This window comes from Gorilla gorilla, chromosome 23 (assembly GCF_029281585.2).
Source record: "Gorilla gorilla gorilla isolate KB3781 chromosome 23, NHGRI_mGorGor1-v2.1_pri, whole genome shotgun sequence".
In the NCBI taxonomy this organism is placed as follows: Eukaryota; Metazoa; Chordata; class Mammalia; order Primates; family Hominidae; genus Gorilla; species Gorilla gorilla.
The window spans coordinates 44,369,108-44,386,714 of record NC_086018.1 but is presented as its reverse complement, the minus strand read 5'-3'; the positions used below and the strand labels follow the sequence as shown (position 1 = coordinate 44,386,714).

Sequence of the window (17,607 nt, the reverse complement as noted above, 5' to 3'; positions counted from 1 at the left end):
TATATTGGTTATGGAAGCAGGTGCGACCCTGCTGCAGCCAGGATGGCACAGCCCTCGCACTTTCTGTTTTCAAAAGGTGGTTTTGTGGGTTTACTTTTCATATTATTTGAAGCAGCCATCCAGCCAACCAACCTTCTCACCCCCTTCCTTTTCCTAAGCCAGTGTGATTTCCACTCAGGAAACCGGGGTGTTTGGTGTAGAGTTCGCCGGCCACACGCTCGCACCTCGTTTCCTGACCGAGGCCACGGTCTGAGGCAAAGGGCCTGTCTCTGGCATAACTTGAGCCTGCGTTCCCTGCTTTGGTTCCTGCTCTGTTCCGTATCTGACAGATGCGATGCTGACTTGGGGCCCTCCCCACCTCGGGGGCATTGTTTCTGGAGGGTGGCTGGCCCTTCGAGGCTGATGTGGCAGCAGGGGCACCCTTAGGGTGCCGTGACCCAGTGCCTGAGCAAAGTGGCCTTAAGCCTGGGGTTGAGGCGGGGGCCCTCGTTCTCCTCTTACGCTTCTGTGTCTGTTAAAGTGTATCTTCCTGGGACCCCCTGGTAGGGTGGACTGATGGGATGGCTGCTGAGGATTAGACAGTGTGTCCAGAGCAGGCCGGTTGGGGGTGGGGTCAGGGTGGTGGGACCCTCCCAGTGCTCCCAGTGCTCCCAGTGCTCCCATTGCTCCCATTGCTCCCATTGCTCCCATCTCCCCCATCTCCCCCATCTCCCCCTTCTCCCCCATCTCCCCCTTCTCCCCCATCTCCCCCATCTCCCCCATCTCCCCCTTCTCCCCCATCTCCCCCTTCTCCCCCATCTCCCCCTTCTCCCCCATCTCCCCCATCTCCCCCTTCTCCCCCATCTCCCCCATCTCCCCATTCTCCCATTTGGCTGGTTCAGCCTCCCGGGACCCAGAGGGGAGCCTGCCATCCTCTCCCAGCTGGCGGCAGCTTTGGGAGCACTGGCTGGGGCAGCCTCTCCCAGAGCACTGGGCACGAAGCTGCCCCTCCCAGAGCACTGGGTGTGAAGCTGCCCCCCCCCACCCCAGAGCACTGGGTGTGAAGCTGACCACCCCCCATCTCGAGCACTGGGCGCGAAGCTGCCTCCCCCCCAGAGTGCTGGGCGCGAAACTGCCCCCACACCCCAGAGCACTGGGTGCGAAGCTGCCCCCCCGCCCTGCCCAGAGCACTGGGTGTGAAGCTGCCCCCCCACAGAGCGCTGGGTGTGAAGCTGCCCTGGGGCCACATCTTCAAGTGCAGTTCCGGGGCACGTGGGACTGGGTTTGTGTTCATGGCCTCGGAGACTAGTCTCTCTCTCATTCTCACACTGCTTTCTGTGTCCAGGCAGGCAGGGCTGGCTCACCTGCTGGCTCACCTGCTCCGTGGATGTTGATTTTCAATTCCTGGCTCTCAGCCATTGGCCAGACATGTAGCCCTGCTCAGCTGAGGACAGACACATAGGGTGGTCCGAATTGTTAGCTCTCCCACCCCCCACCCCTCACTCATGCCTGTCTGGCCTCAGCCTGGGATGCGGGGGCCCTTGCTGAGTCTGGCCCCTCCCTGCGCAGTTTCTGTGCACAGTGGTTGCCATCCTCCTCCACTACATCTACATGAGCACCTTTGCCTGGACCCTCGTGGAGAGCCTGCATGTCTACCGCATGCTGACCGAGGTGCGCAACATCGACACGGGGCCCATGCGGTTCTACTACGTCGTGGGCTGGGGCATCCCGGCCATTGTCACAGGTGAGGACGCACAGAGTGGCCCTGCATAAAAACACAGATTTCCAATAGACCCCAGCTGTGCAGGAACGCTGTCCTCCTTTCTCTTCCCTGCCCAGCCCCAATGCTTGTCCAGCCCCCAGCAGAGGAGGCCTCGGCCCTGCACACTTGTCTGCACGCACAGGGGCACTTGCAGACACCTGGGGCGACGTCTTCTGTGAGGTGTGAGCTCATTGGGAGCTGGGTCCAGGTCTGTTCAGGGTTATTTCTGCAGCACTTAACAGACAAAAGTTCCACGTCTACACATGGGAGGGATGGAGGGAAGAGCGAGTGAGTGCATGAGTGTGCAGGTGGATGGATGGAGGGGTGAGTGAGAGGATGAATGGGTGGGTGGGGGGTGAGTGGATGGATGGGTGGGTGGGGGGTGAGTGGATGGATGGGTGGAGGGGTGAGTGAGTGGATGGATAGATGGGGTGAGTGAGTGAGTGGATGGATGGGTGGGGAGCGAGTGGATGGATGGATGGGGGGGTGAGTGAGGATGGATGGATGGGTGGAGGGGTGAGTGAGGGATGGATGGGGGGGTGAGTGAGGATGGATGGATGGGTGGAGGGGTGAGTGAGGGATGGATGGGGGGTGAGTGAGGATGGATGGATGGGTGGAGGGGTGAGTGAGGGATGGATGGGCGGATGGATGGATGGGGTGAGTGAGTGGATGGATGGATGGGGGGGTCAGTGGATGGATGGATGGATGGGGTGAGAAGATGGATGGGTGGAGGGGTGAGTGAGTGGATGGATGGGTGGGGGGTGAGTGAGTGGGTAGATGGATGGATGGGGGTGAGTGGGTGGATGGATGGATGGGGGGGTCAGTGGATGGATGGATGGATGGATGGGGTGAGAAGATGGATGGGTGGAGGGGTGAGTGAGTGGATGGATGGGTGGGGGGTGAGTGGGTAGATGATGGATGGATGGGGGTGAGTGGGTGGATGGAGGAATGAGTGAGTGAGCAGATGGATGGGTAGGTGGATGGAGGGATGGGATTAGTGGATGGGTGGGTAGATGGATATAGGGATGGAGAGACGAGTGAGTAGATGGGTGAATAGATGGATGAGTGGGTAGCTGGATGGATGGAGGAGTGAGTTGAGTGGATGGATGGGAGGGATGAAGGGATGAGTGAGTGAGCAGATGGGTGGGTGGGTGGATGGAGGGATGGAGGGGTGGGTGGATGGATGGATGGATTGGATAAGTGAGTGGACGAATAGGTGGATGGATGGAGGGATGGAGAGGTGAGTGAGTGGGTGGGTGGGTGGGTGGATGGATGGGATATGTGAGTGGATGAATAGGTGGATGGAGGGATGGAGAGGTGAGTGAGTGGACGGATGGGTGGGTGGATGGATGGGATATGTGAGTGGATGAATAGGTGGATGGACGGATGGAGAGGTGAGTGAGTGAGCAGATGGGTGGGTGGGTGGATGGAGGGATGGAGGGGTGGGTGGATGGATGGATGGATTGGATAAGTGAGTGGACGAATAGGTGGATGGATGGAGGGATGGAGAGGTGAGTGAGTGGGTGGGTGGGTGGGTGGGTGGATGGGATAAGTGAGTGGATATGAATAGGATGGTTGGAGGGATGGAGAGGTGAGTGGGTGGGTGGGTGGGTGGATGGATGGGATATGTGAGTGGATGAATAGGTGGATGGACGGATGGAGAGGTGAGTGAGTGGATGGATGGGTGGGTGGATGGATGGATGGGATAAGTGAGTGGATATGAATAGGATGGTTGGAGGGATGGAGAGGTGAGTGAGTGGGTGGGTGGGTGGGTAGATGGATGGATGGGATAAGTGAGTGGATATGAATAGGATGGTTGGAGGGATGGAGAGGTGAGTGGGTGGATGGATGGATGAAATGGGTGGGTGGATGGATTGGTAGCTAATGGATGACAATGAAATGAGTAAATGGATGGGTGGGTGCAGTGGGTGGATGGGATGAGTGAGTGGATGAATGAATTAGTGAATCAGTGAGTAGAACAAACAGTACTTCCTCAGCACACATTTGGCTAAAAATCAGAAAGTCGGTTTGCTCCCTACTGAGAAAGATCCACCTTTATTCACAAAAAGAAGAACCCCTTTTCCTGGGTAATCCCTGGGTTCTGGGGATTAGACGCAGTCTGAGGCCAGAGGCACTGGGGTGGGGGGGTGTTGCTCCCAGGGCAGCACCCAGCAGCCACCCTGGGGCCAGTGCCATGGTCACTTGCTGGACCGTCCTGGTCTCCACAGCAACGTCACTGACCAGCCTCCAACCAGGCAGGCTCCTGGCTAGGGTGTTCTGATGTGACTCATCGCCCTTACTGTAAGGGACCCTGAAGAACCTTTTTCACCTCCACCCAGGGCTGCTGAGGTGGGGGCAGGTTGGGCGGGGTGGCAGCCGCCACTTCCTGATGTGACAGGGAGGCGATACCTTGCCTAGATTAGGTGCTTACTGTGAGAGATGCTGAGATGAAGAACATGGCCTAGAAAGGGGCTCGTATGGCTTTGTGGAAAGCCACCTCGATGTCCAGGCGGAGCAGGTCTCTGCGATGCCTCTGCCCTTTGCACTGTAAATCCAGATAGTTCACGTTTCCTACTTGCTTTAAAAACAGGTTTCGGTTTGTTTTGTTTAACACTTAGGTCTGTCTTGCACAAGATCTTAAAATAACTCCTGGGGAGCCTCAGACTGAGCTGCAGGCACTGGTCACTAGCTGCTGCCTTGCCCGGCCATCTAGGGCTTCCCTGACTGTCCTCAGTGGTCCTGGTTAACTGGCTCCTCCAGAGGGCAGTGGGAAGTGCTGGAGGGTGTTAAACAGGAGGGAGCTGGGATCTTTTAAATATTTAAATAAGGAGAATGGGGAGGAGCATAGCCTAGGCCAGGGTGGGGCAAGGGGCACAGAAAGACCAGGTCTCACCTGCTGGTTGCTCCTGTCCCAAGTGTCACCTTGATGCTCTGCATGGACAGGCGGATCTGGCTTGTCAGACAGTGGTTGGGAGTGACACCTGTGCTTCAGAGCATTTCTTCCCCTATCTAAACAAGCAGCTCATATAGCAGGCTCGGTGGTGAGGCAGTTTCGGGGGTGTGTGTGGTGTGGACGTGTGTATGGTGTGTGCCTCTGTGGTGTGTGTGTATATCTGTGATGCGTGTCTGCACACAGTATGTGTGTCTGCATGCATGTGTATAGGGTATGTACATGTGTATGGCATGTGCACGTGGTTGGATGTGGTATGGGGGTATATGCGTTCCTCACCCGCTCACATATGGCCCTGTAGGTGACGTCGTCCTCCATCTGTTTTGGGGCCTCATCCCTTGCACCTTGGGTCCATCATGGCCTCCTGACCTCTACATGGCCCAGCTGGCAGGGTCCTCCCAAGCACCGTCTGCCTTCACGATCCCTCCTGCACCATCTCACTGCCACCCTCCAGGGTCTCTGGTCTTCCTCAGCAGCCCCCGGCCCAGATACGCCCCCTGCCTCATGGGGCCAATCCAGGAGCAGCTCCTGCCACCTGGGCCAGTGAGCCTGAGACCCTACACGGAGAGACTGTGCTCGGAGGGGCCCCGGGCTGGCTTCCCGGGCTCCTTGCTCCTTCCTCTGAGAAGGGAGATGCTGAGTCCCACATTTCACCCCCACCCTGGCTGGTCCTTGGCATGGGGTGGCCTCTGGGCACGTGGCCCTCACCCTTCCCTTCCTCCCTGCTGTGTTCAGGACTGGCAGTCGGCCTGGACCCCCAGGGCTACGGGAACCCCGACTTCTGCTGGCTGTCGCTTCAAGACACCCTGATTTGGAGCTTTGCGGGGCCCATCGGAGCTGTTATAATCGTGAGTGTGGGGCCTTCACGGGAGTCCGGGTGCCCCAAGCATGCATGAGCTGGAAGGGCTGTTCTGGGCTGGCCGGGGCCACCAACTCCTCTGAGCAGCCGAGGAGGGGCAGGAAGGGCCACCTTGTGACAGTCAGCAAGGCCGCCAGGGCCCTCCTGGACCTCACCCTCTGATCGTGGATTCAGGTCTCACGTCGTGTCCGCATGAGACCATCTGCGTCCAGCACCCAGGAGGGCCCCACACAGGCAGGCTGGGTGTGGTGGGCGCTGTGGGGCAGTGGGTGGACAGGTGTGCTTCGCCCCACAGGCCGGGGCTCGGGTCCTCCTCACCCAGCCACCCCTCCCTGACAGGGCGAAGGGCCTCAGGCGCTTTTGGCAGCTGGAGGTCTGCAGTGATGAGAGAGAAGAGTCGGGGACCTGACATTGATGGCTTGTTTTGTTTTCAGATCAACACAGTCACTTCTGTCCTATCTGCAAAGGTTTCCTGCCAAAGAAAGCACCATTATTATGGGAAAAAAGGGATCGTGTAAGTGGGGCTGAACCTGACCGGCCAGCCATGTCGGCCGGGCCCTGAGACCCCGATGTCCAGTCTCTGTGCGGGGTGGGGCCCCACGAGAGCTTGTAGGCCTCATGGAGGAGGGCTGGGGGCAGCCTGGGTGAGCCCCAGGGCTCGAGAGAGGTTTCCCATGTTGCACCTGCAGGGGCTAGGGGAGGTTAGCTGAGGGGAGGGGGTTAGGGGGAGGTTAGCCGAGGGGAGGGGGTTAGGGGGAGGTTAGCCGAGGGGAGGGGGTTGGGGAGGTTAGCTGAGGGGAGGGGGTTGGGGGAGGTTAGCCGAGGGGAAGGGGGTTGGGGAGGTTAGCTGAGGGGAGGGGGCTGGAGGAGGTTAGCTGATGGGAGGGGGCTCAGGAGGTTAGCTGAGGGGAGGGGGCTGGGGGAGGTTAGCTGAGGGGAGGGGGCTGGGGGAGGTTAGCTGAGGGGAGGGGGCTGGGGGAGGTTAGCTGAGGGGAGGGGGCTGGGGGAGGTTAGCTGAGGGGAGGGGGCTGGAGGAGGTTAGCTGATGGGAGGGGGCTCAGGAGGTTAGCTGAGGGGAGGGGGCTGGGGGAGGTTAGCTGAGGGGAGGGGGCTGGGGGAGGTTAGCTGAGGGGAGGGGGCTGGCAGCCAGCCCTGGGCCTCAGTCCCTCCCACCTGGCACGGAAGTATTGGGCTGTCTGGAATCCCCAGAGTGGAGATGGGTGGGGTGGGGGAGATGAAACTTTCTGGTGGGTGGTGAGGGTGTTGCTGAGGCCACTGGAGTGGAAGAGACCCCCCCACCCCACTGTCAGAGGGTGCAGTGGAACAGGGGCCCAGCACAGAGGGAACCTCCAGTGTTCTAGGGAGGAGAGGGGACCTTCGAGGCCCCAAAGGAGCAGGTGGCACCGCGGGAGGACTCAGCACAGCGTCCAGGAGCCACAACAGGGCCAGGAGGGGTTGACGGGGCATCTGTCAGACAACAAGGCCAGCCCCTGGTGACCTGGTAGCTGAGATGGGACTGAGCCAGGGATGGGCAAAGGGATAATGCTTGCGCAGGGACTGGATGCCAGGAGGAGTGTGAGGCTCCCGGCCCGGGAGGAGAGAGCCGAGTCTGAAGGGGGGTAGGGTAGAGAGGGAGAGGCGGTGAGTGGCCTGGAAGGCCGGATGTGGGGGTTGCACGGGGGGCCTGGGGCCTTGTCAGTTCCTCGTCTTCAGTGCCATCCATGACCTGTGGACCTTGCGGGCTCTGTCACCCTGATTCACTCCATCCCCTCTGAACCCTGGGAGGGGATGCGCCTTTGTCTTCCCCTTTTACAGATGGGGAGACTGAGGCAGAGCTCAGGAAGCTGATCGCAGGGTCACAGCTCAAGGGCAGGCCCTGGGCTCTTCCTCTCGCCTCTCCGCAGGGTGTCTCACGGGAGCTAGTGCAGCCATGGGTGTGGCTCAGGCCCCCTGGCCTGGTGTAGTCTTCACAGCTCCTGTTTTCTCATTTGCTTCCTAATGTATTCCACCACCATCCCCACTAACACGAGCTCTGTCTGGTTCCCGGATGAGTCTGTACCTGGCTAGGAGGGGAGGAAGGGAGCAAGGTGGATGATGGCTGGGTGGACAGGTGGACGGACAGATAGATGGGCGGACGGGCAGGCAGGTGGACAGGTGGACGCGCAGAGAGGGAGGGAGGAAGGAAGGGAGCAGGTGGTGGCGATGGGCGCAGGCCTGATCCTGCCCTCCCGCAGCTCCCTGCTGAGGACCGCATTCCTCCTGCTGCTGCTCATCAGCGCCACCTGGCTGCTGGGGCTGCTGGCTGTGAACCACGACGCACTGAGCTTTCACTACCTCTTCGCCATCTTCAGCGGCTTACAGGTAGGTGACGGCCAAGTTGCCTGCGGGGCCCCTGCCTGGCCGCCATGGCACCATCGCTGTGATGCGAAGCAGTGGAGGCCTCTGCGGTCCCAAACCAGCCCTGCCTGGGTCCCGCATGGGGACCTCCTGTGGCTGCGAGGACTCAGTCCCTTGTGCAGCCGGCACAGGGGCTGGTGCCTCCTCCCCACTGTGTCTGGGGACAATGACCCTAGTGCCAGGCCAGCACAAGTCCACTTGTGTCTCCAGGGAGCAGAAGTGGCCATTTCTAGTCATACCAAGGGCCGCACAGCAAGTGGACTTACAACACAGTGGGGACCCCAGAGGGCCCCAAGGACTGTGGAAGGAGTGCCCAGAAGACTGGCCTGAGCCGGGGCCCTCACTGCCTCCAGCGCACCGGGGGTCTGGCCCAGGCATCTCAGTTTCTGAGCTCCCCCACCTGGCCTCCAGATAGCAGCAGTCCCTGAGGAGGGGAGGCCTGGCCGTGTCCTGGGCCGTGTGGCCGGACATGTTGTGTGCACTCAAGGCTGTATGCGCATCTGTGTTGGGGCGCCTGAGGGCAGGTGCCTAGGGAGGCAGCAGCAGGTGCTGACCCCACCTTCCTCCCTCCAGGGCCCCTTCGTCCTCCTTTTCCACTGCGTGCTCAACCAGGAGGTCCGGAAGCACCTGAAGGGCGTGCTCGGCGGGAGGAAGCTGCACCTGGAGGACTCTGCCACCACCAGGGCCACCCTGCTGACGGTAGGAGGCACCGGGGACACCGCGGGACTGGGAGCTGGGCGGCATCTCGAGTGGTGGGGGAGGGTGATTGAGCCTCAGCCCCAGTCCTGCAGCCCGTGTGCCCCTCACGGTGGGGGATGGCAGAGCCGCCCACGGTGCACGGTGTGGCTGCCGCGTCAGAACCAGAAAGTGATAGAATCGGCCAGACGGGGCCTGGGTGGCATCCTAACCCTGCTCTTCCAGGCCTTAGAAAGAGAGGGTCAGGACAACTGAGGATCCTGACCAGAAGCAGTGGCTGTAGGGAGGGCGGCAGCCCCTGACCACAGCATGGGTCAGGATGTGCTTCCCTCAGCTGCCAGGAGGCTCTCGTTTGCAGTGAGGGTTGACTGCTTGGGGCCAGCTCCTCCTGTGTGCCAGGCAGGGGCCCAGCCAGGGTGTGGGTGTGGGGGGCTTGCCGTGGGGACAGAGTCATTCCCGGTGGTGGTCATGTGGTGGCCACCACCTGGCAGTGACCAGCCCCTCCCCTCCCTTCAGCGCTCCCTCAACTGCAACACCACCTTCGGTGACGGGCCTGACATGCTGCGCACAGACTTGGGCGAGTCCACCGCCTCCCTGGACAGCATCGTCAGGTCAGGCCGAAGCTCTAGGTTCGGGGAGGTGGCTCTCGAACTCCCTCAGGCTTTGCCTCTGCCACCCCCACCTGTGTCCTGCTATTCAACCAACATCACCTTCCACCCCCAACTTTCCACCTGCACCTTTCCTCCCCCCGGGCACCTTTCCTCCCCCCAGGCACCTTTCCTCCCCCCGGGCACCTTTCCTCCCCCCGGGCACCTTTCCTCCCCCCGGGCACCTTTCCTCCCCCCGGGCACCTTTCCTCCCCCCGGGCACCTTTCCTCCCCCCGGGCACCTTTCCTCCCCACCACCTTTCCTCTCCCCGGGCACCTTTCCTCCCCCCGGGCACCTTTCCTCCCCCCGTGCACCTTTCCTCCCCACCGCACCTTTCCTCCCCCCGTGCACCTTTCCTCCCCACCGCACCTTTCCTCCCCCCGTGCACCTTTCCTCCCCACCGCACCTTTCCTCCCCCCGGGCACCTTTCCTCCCCCCGGGCACCTTTCCTCCCCCCGGGCACCTTTCCTCCCCCCGGGCACCTTTCCTCCCCCCGGGCACCTTTCCTCCCCCCGGGCACCTTTCCTCCCCCCGGGCACCTTTCCTCCCCCCGGGCACCTTTCCTCCCCCCGTGCACCTTTCCTCTCCCCGGGCACCTTTCCTCCCCCCGGGCACCTTTCCTCCCCCCGTGCACCTTTCCTCCCCCCGTGCACCTTTCCTCTCCCCGGGCACCTTTCCTCCCCCCGGGCACCTTTCCTCCCACCCGCACCTTTCCTCCCCCCGTGCACCTTTCCTCTCCCCGGGCACCTTTCCTCCCCCCGGGCACCTTTCCTCCCCACCGCACCTTTCCTCCCCCTGCACCTTCCCACTGGCAACCTTCCTCCAACAACCTTTCCCCCACCAACTTCCCCCCACCAACCTTTTCCCGTGCAACCTTCCCCCCCTGCACCTTCCCCCCCTGCAACCTTCCCCCCTGCAACCTTCCCCCCTGCAACCTTCCCCCCTGCACCTTCCCCCCTGAAGCCTTCCCCCCTCCACCTTCCCCCGACAACCTTTCCCCTGACCTTTCCCCCCAACCTTTCCCCCAGCACCTTCCCCCCAACCTTTCCCCCCACTACCTCCCTCCCAACCTTTCCTCCCACCACCTTCCCCCCGAGCCTTTCCCCCCACCACCTTTCCCCCCACCATCTTTCCCTCACCCAACCTTTCCCCCCACCACCTTCCCCCACCCAACCTTTCCCCCCACCACCTTCCCCCGACCCAACCTTTCCCCCCACCACCTTTCCCCCCACCACCTTTCCCCCACATACTCAGGAGGCTGTTTTGTCTGTGCTGTTGTTGGGAACACAGAAGGGGTAGGGGCAGAGAATCTTCCAGAGAACTTTCCAGCACCTCCTGTTCCCTGACGGATGATACTGAGCCCACCCTCCCTGGCCTCTCTAGGGATGAAGGGATCCAGAAGCTCGGCGTGTCCTCTGGGCTGGCGCGGGGCAGCCACGGAGAGCCAGACGCGTCCCTCATGCCCAGGAGCTCCAAGGATCCCCCTGGTATGGCTTCCCTGGAGGGGGAGGACCCCGTGGGTTGTTTTTCCCACGTCCCTTCGGTCACTGGAGAGACTGCCCCTGAAGAAGCACTAGCAGCCTCGCCATGCTCAGCGTCAGCATGCCAGGGGCCCAGTGGCTCTGCTTGGCCCTTGGTGGGACTCCCTCACCTCCCAGGGCCTGAGCCTCCCTGTCCCCCGCGCATCCACAGGCCACGATTCTGACTCAGATAGTGAGCTGTCCCTGGATGAGCAGAGCAGCTCTTACGCCTCCTCACACTCATCAGACAGCGAGGACGATGGGGTGGGAGCTGAGGAAAAATGGGACCCGGCCAGGGGCGCCGTCCATAGCACCCCAAAAGGTGAGTGTGTGGGGCACATTGGGCCAGGCTGGGCTGTGGACAGCAGGCTCGGGGCAGGCCTTGGCCATGGCTGGGTCCCTTCCTCCCAAGATATGCCCAGCAGCACTGCAGCCACGTGAAAGGACAGCCTGGGGTGGGGTGACTCTGGTTGGGCTCCCCCACAGCCTCTGGAGGGCTCCTCCAGGCCAACCCCCCGAGCAGAGGCAGGAAATCTCAGGGGGGTCTCTGTGGACTGTCACCGCAAGGTCCAGGTGAGGCTGCCGATGGGGGAGTAGCCTGTATGGTTACTGGTACAGATGCGGTGGGGGCTCCCAACAAGGGCCCTGCTGCCAGGACTCGCCCTCCTGGGCCTCAGTTTCCCCACCTTTAGGGTTCAGCCCTACCAGGCCTGCAGGTTGGGGAGAGGTGGGTCAGAGCCACCAGACCCATGGCTCTCAAGGGAGCAGCTCGAGTGGCAGTGCCGCTGCCTGCTGAGCACCGCTCTCGTGCCTCAGGGGACGCTGTGGCCAACCACATTCCAGCCGGCTGGCCTGACCAGAGCCTGGCTGAGAGTGACAGTGAGGACCCCAGCGGCAAGCCCCGCCTGAAGGTGGAGACCAAGGTCAGCGTGGAGCTGCACCGCGAGGAGCAGGGCAGTCACCGTGGAGAGTACCCCCCGGACCAGGAGAGCGGGGGCGCAGCCAGGCTTGCCAGCAGCCAGCCCCCAGAGCAGAGGAAAGGTGCCTGGGGAGGCCGGGGCTGCAGTGAAAGGCTGGAGGACCCAGAAGGGCCAGTCCCTGGTCTGGAGGTGGGAGTGGGGCTGGGGCTGGTGGGGCAAGTCAGGGCCTGGGCAGAACAGACCGTGGCCTCCTGGCCCAGCCCTGGGACCCGGGGAACCAGGAGGAAGGACAGGGGCTGAGGCTGGCTCAGATGCACACGGCCCAGCAGCTGCCCCCAGCAGCATCACCCGGACTTGACCTTGCCGTGTCTCCTCCTCCCAGGCATCTTGAAAAATAAAGTCACCTACCCGCCGCCGCTGACGCTGACGGAGCAGACGCTGAAGGGCCGGCTCCGGGAGAAGCTGGCCGACTGTGAGCAGAGCCCCACATCCTCGCGCACGTCTTCCCTGGGCTCTGGCGGCCCCGACTGCGCCATCACAGTCAAGAGCCCTGGGAGGGAGCCGGGGCGTGACCACCTCAACGGGGTGGCCATGAACGTGCGCACTGGGAGCGCCCAGGCCGATGGCTCCGACTCTGAGTGAGTACCCTGGGCCTCCAGGGCGGGGATCACCCACTTCCCCCTTGTCCTGAGTCAGGAGAGAGAGGGGGCAGTGGTCAGGGACCTGACATCCACCTCACCTGGAGCCCTGAGTGCAGAGGAAGCCCAGGCGGGGAGGGGGGAGGCGCTGCAGCTGAGGTCAGGAGGATCCCCCGGAGATGGGCAGACCCCCTATCCTGGGGACACGTCTCAGGCCTCTGGGACTCTGAAGCCCTGGCCAGCCCCGAAATGCTAGGACCTAAGGTGCTGGGCTCTGCGTTTGATCAGCATTGTCTCCGCCTGGGACCACTGCCACCCACCTTGCAGTTGAGGATACTGAGGGTCCCCGAATGCCCGGGGTGAAGGGGGTGGGGTGGAGCTGGGGTCCTGGCCCCAGACCTCTCCCTGTCGCCCCTCCCTCCCTCCAAACTCACAAGGGAGAAGCCAGGTCTTCAGAATACCCCTCCCAAAAGTCACTGTAGAGATGGCCGGTTTCTAACGCGGATTCCTTGTGCTCTTCTGAGAGACCAGCAACACAGAGGCCCACAGGCTGGTGCTGGTCCCCTCTCCTGCCTCCCAAGGGCAGCCTCATCTAACATGAGCTTGCCCTCCCTGGAGCCCCTAGACGCCCCCTCTACCCTGATGGGGTGATCCTGCCCCTGTGTGACAACCTTGGGCCCCACCAAGCCGCTACCCTCACTGACCCTTCACCTGCTTGCTGGCTTCTTCCCACGCGCAGAGGCAGTAATGAAACTTCAATTTGAACCATCAGTAATGAAACTTCAATTTGAACCATCAGGAAACCGTGAGGCAAGCCCGTCACCCCACACAGGCTGTGGCATCACCCTCAGACCTTGGAGCCCGAGGGGCCACTGCCCTTGAAGTGGAGTGGGCCCAGAGTGTGGCGGTCCCCATGGTGGCAGCCCCCCGACTGATCATCCAGACACAAAGGTCTTGGCTCTCCCAGGAGCTCAGGGCCTGTCAGACCTGGTGACAAGTGCCAAAGGCCACAGGCATGAGGGAGGTGTGGACCACTGGGCCAGCACCGCTGGGTCCTAAGACTGCAGTCAGAGCCAGAACTGAGAGGGGACCCCAGACTGGGCCCAGAGGCTGGCCAGAGTTCAGGAATGCCAGGCACAGACCAAAGACTGCGGTCCAGCCCCGCCCAGGCGGGCATCTCATGGCAGTGCGGACCCGTGGCTGGCAGCCCGGGCAGTCCTTTGCAAAGGCACCCCTTGTCTTAAAATCACTTCGCTATGTGGGAAAGGCGGAGATACTTTTGTATATTTGTATGGGACTCTGAGGAGGTGAAACCTGTATATATATTGCATTCGTGCTGACTTTGTTATCCCGGGAGATCCATGCAATGATCCCTTGCTGTCTTCTGTGTCAAGAAGATTGCACAGTTGTACTTGAATCTGGCATGTGTTGACGAAACTGGTGTCCCAGCAGATCAAAGGTGGGAAATACGTCAGCAGTGGGGCTAAAACCAAGCGGTTGGAAGCCCTACAGCTGCCTTCGGCCAGGAAGTGAGGATGGCGTGGGCCCTCCCCGCCGGCCCCCTGGGTCCCCGGTGTTCGCTGTGTGTGCGTTTGTCCTCTGCTGCCGTCCCTCCCGGCTGTGTGAATTCAAGACAGGGCAGTGCAGCACTAGGCAGGTGTGAGGAGCCCTGCTGAGGTCACTGTGGGGCACGGTTGCCACACGGCTGTCATTTTTCACCTGGTCATTCTGTGACCACCACCCCCTCCCCTCACCCCCTCACCCCCTCCCCTCACCCCCTCCCCTCACCGCCTCCCAGGTGGCCCGGGAGCTGCAGGTGGGGATGGCTTTGTCCTTTGCTCCTGCTCTCCGTGGGACCTGGGACCTTAAAAGCGTTGCAGGTTCCTGATTTGGACAGAGGTGTGGGGCCTTCCAGGCCGTTACATCCCTCCTGCCAATTCTCTAACCCTCTGAGACTGCGAGGATCTCCAGGCAGGGGTCTCCCCTCTGGAGTCTGACCAATTACTTCATTTTGCTTCAAATGGCCAATTGTGCAGAGGGACAAAGCCACAGCCACACTCTTCAACGGTTACCAAACTGTTTTTGGAAATTCACAGCAAGGTCGGGCCCACTGCAGGCAGCTGGCACAGCGTGGCCCGAGGGGCTGTGGAACGGGTCCCGGAACTGTCAGACATGTTTGATTTTAGCGTTTCCTCTGTTCTTCAAATCAGGTGCCCAAATAAGTGATCAGCACAGCTGCTTCCAAATAGGAGAAACCATAAAATAGGATGAAAATCAAGTAAAATGCAGAGATGTCCACACTAAGTTTTAAACTTGACCCTGATGAAAATGTGAGCACTGTTAGCAGATGCCTGTGGGAGAGGAAAAGCGTATCTGAAAATGGTCCAGGACAGGAGGATGAAATGAGATCCCAGAGTCCTCACACCTGAATGAATTATACATGTGCCTTACCAGGTGAGTGGTCTTTCGAAGATAAAAAACTCGAGTCCCTTTAAACGTTTGCCCCCAGCGTTTCCTAAGTACGAAAAGGTTTTTAAGTCTTCCAACAGTCTGCTTTCACGACTTTAACAGGATTCTGCCCCCTGAGGTGTAATTTTTTTGTTCTGTTTTTTTCCACGTACTCCACAGCCAACATCACGAGGTGTAATTTTTAATTTGATCAGAACTGTCACCAAAAAACAACTGTCAGTTTTATTGAGACGGGAAAAATGTAAACCTATTTTTATTACTTAAGACTTTATGGGAGAGACTAGACACTGGAGGTTTTTAACAGACGTGTATTTATTAATGTTCAAAACACTGGAATTACAAATGAGAAGAGTCTACAATAAATTAAGATTTTTGAATTTGTACTTCTGCGGTGCTGGTTTTTCTCCACAAACACCCCCACCCCTCCCTGTGCCCAGGGTGGCCGTGGAAGGGACGGTTTACGGATGTGCAGCTGAGCTGTCCATGTCCCATGCTCCCTCAGCCAGTGGAATCTTGTGCCGGAACTTTTTGTCCATTCCCTGGTAGGCCTGCCACAGCCTAGATGGGCAGTTTTTGTCTTTCACCAAATTTGAGGACTTTTTTTTTTTGCCATTATTTCTTCAATTTTCTTTTCTTGCACTGATCTTTCTCCTCTCCTTCTGTGACTCCAGTGACTCAGACGTTAGACCTCTTGATGTTTTCCCACTGGTCCCTGAGGCTCTGTTCACCTTTCTTCATTCCTTTTTCTGTCTGTCCTTCAGATTTGGTTATTTCTGGTGCTCCGTCTTCAAGTTCACTGATTTTTTTTCCTCTGTCGTCTTAATTCTGCTACTGAACTCACCCAGTGAATTTATTTCAAATACTGTAATTAAGTTTTAAAATTTCCGTTAGGTTCCTTTTTATTTCTCTGCTGGGCACTTCTAGTTTTCCACTCATTCCCAGAGTGTTCACCTTTACTTCATGAAGCATGGTTATAACTAGGACTGCAGTGAATTCTGGGATAATTTGAACGTTTGAGCATCTTGGGGCTGAAATCGTCTTTTCTGTTTGCATTTTCCTGGTTGTGTGCTGAGTAACTGCAAGTTGAATCCTCACTCGTCATGTGGAAAGTTAGGTTAGACTCTGGGTTGTTAACACCCTCGTTGTAAGTGTCATTTCATGTGTTTGTTTCAGCAGCAGGCAACCTGGTTTAGGTTCTGACTACTGGTTCTGTCTCTTTCCACGAGCAGCAGGTCCACCACCAGGTCAGCCCTTGGCCTTGGCTGTGCTGTTTTGGGTCGTTGCCTGCACTCACAGGTGGGGTGGGCAAGGACGTGTGTCAGCACATGTGGAGAATCTGGGGGTCTGCTTCTCCAGCACTCTCCTTGCTGGAATTTGCCTTGCATTTTCTCACTTCTGGGGTCCCTTTTCTTGGTTTCTCTGTCCAGAAAGATGGGTTTCTCCCAGAGCTCTAGCCACCTGCACTGTCTCACGCTTCCACCCTTAAGGAAACAGGGCTCACCCTTAAGGAAAAGTAGTGACAGCAAAGAAAGAAAAATGGGAACCCCAACCCTCTCTAGTCCACAGTGCCCCCGTTTCCCAGGCCTCTCTGGAATTGTTGCCCTGGTGCTGGCTGCACAGGACCACAGATTAGGGCCACCCCCGGGTCAAATCTGAGAGAGAAAAAACCACCCATGTGCCTGAGGTCATTTTTCAAGTTGTTGCTTTCTCCTCAGTTCACTTGCTAATGTTTACATCCTAGAATTCTCAGTGGCTAACATGATAGAATATTTCTACCTCAACCCCAAAGCCATGATTAACAGGAAAATACTAGAAGCATCTGAGAGAGAGAAGGCAGTCCAGGCAGCCCGGAGCAGGCCTGTCCATCAGCCAGGCCAGGATGTCCACGTGAGGACCACGAAGTGCTCCGCAGAGCATCCGCAGCAGACCGTGATGGGTGAGGGCTGAACAAGCCCCTCTGTGATCCTGCCTGAACAGATAACAGCACAAACACCGGCCAAGCCACGGGACGTCGACTCCCCCGGCCCAGGTAACAGGGGTGACTACAGCTGCTTCAGTCACAGCTTCAGCCTCGCCTTGGGCTCCTCAGCCTGGAGACAAGGCTTGTTAAGACCCCCTAGGAGGGTCAGGCAGTGGTTCATGTCTGTAATCCCAACACTTTGGCTGGCTGAGGCAGGAGTTCCAGACCAGACTGGGCAACACAGCAGGACTCCATCTCTACAATTTTTAAAACTTAGCACAGTGGATCATGCCTGTAGTCCCAGTGCTTTGGGAGGCTGAGGCAAGATCGCTTGAGGCCAGGAGTTCAAGACCAGCCTAGACAACATAGCAAGACTGTTTCTAAAACAAAATTAAAGTTAGCTGGGTGTGGTGGTGTATGCCTGTTGTCCCAGCTACTTGGGAGGTCAGGGCAGGACTGCTTGGGCCCAGGAGGTCAAGGCTGCAGTGAGCTGTGATCACACCACTGCACTCCAGCCTGGGTAACAGAGCAAGACCCTGTCTCTTGAAAAGAAAAAAAAAAGAAACCTCCCCAAGAAGGAAGGGGCTTGGGCCCAGGCAAGGCTCCGGCACAGGGCAACATGGGAGCCAGAGACTGGGGAGAAGGCAGGCTCAGGGTGTTTGAAACCAGCTCTGAGGCCTCGGGAAGGAGCCTCAGAGGTGTGAGGTGAGGGGGCATCGTCCTAGGACCCGTGTATCACTGAGATTGTCCTGGAACAACGTAGGGGGAGAGGAGAGCGAGGGCTTTGCTTTCATTTGTATCACAAGCAG

General features: G+C 59.2%; 1 protein-coding gene across 2 annotated transcripts in view; it reads left to right on the top strand.

Annotated features, from left to right (window-relative positions):
- Window positions 1-15,453, top strand: part of CELSR1 (cadherin EGF LAG seven-pass G-type receptor 1) — a 182,005-nt gene extending 166,552 nt beyond the window's left edge. Inside the window, exons 25-35 of one of the 2 annotated variants that reach the window (XM_055374360.2) lie at window positions 1,549-1,723; window positions 5,427-5,539; window positions 5,985-6,064; window positions 7,785-7,911; window positions 8,521-8,646; window positions 9,160-9,254; window positions 10,675-10,778; window positions 10,984-11,133; window positions 11,628-11,852; window positions 12,114-12,369; window positions 13,169-15,453. In XM_055374360.2, coding sequence (XP_055230335.1) covers window positions 1,549-1,723; window positions 5,427-5,539; window positions 5,985-6,064; window positions 7,785-7,911; window positions 8,521-8,646; window positions 9,160-9,254; window positions 10,675-10,778; window positions 10,984-11,133; window positions 11,628-11,852; window positions 12,114-12,369; window positions 13,169-13,178 — 1,461 coding nt within the window. In that variant the 3' untranslated portion in view covers window positions 13,179-15,453. Of the gene's footprint in view, window positions 1-1,548; window positions 1,724-5,426; window positions 5,540-5,984; window positions 6,065-7,784; window positions 7,912-8,520; window positions 8,647-9,159; window positions 9,255-10,674; window positions 10,779-10,983; window positions 11,134-11,627; window positions 11,853-12,113; window positions 12,370-13,108 lie in introns of both variants that reach the window. The other variant, XM_055374359.2, reaches the window with a different exon arrangement.
- The last annotated feature ends 2,154 nt before the right edge of the window (window positions 15,454-17,607 follow it).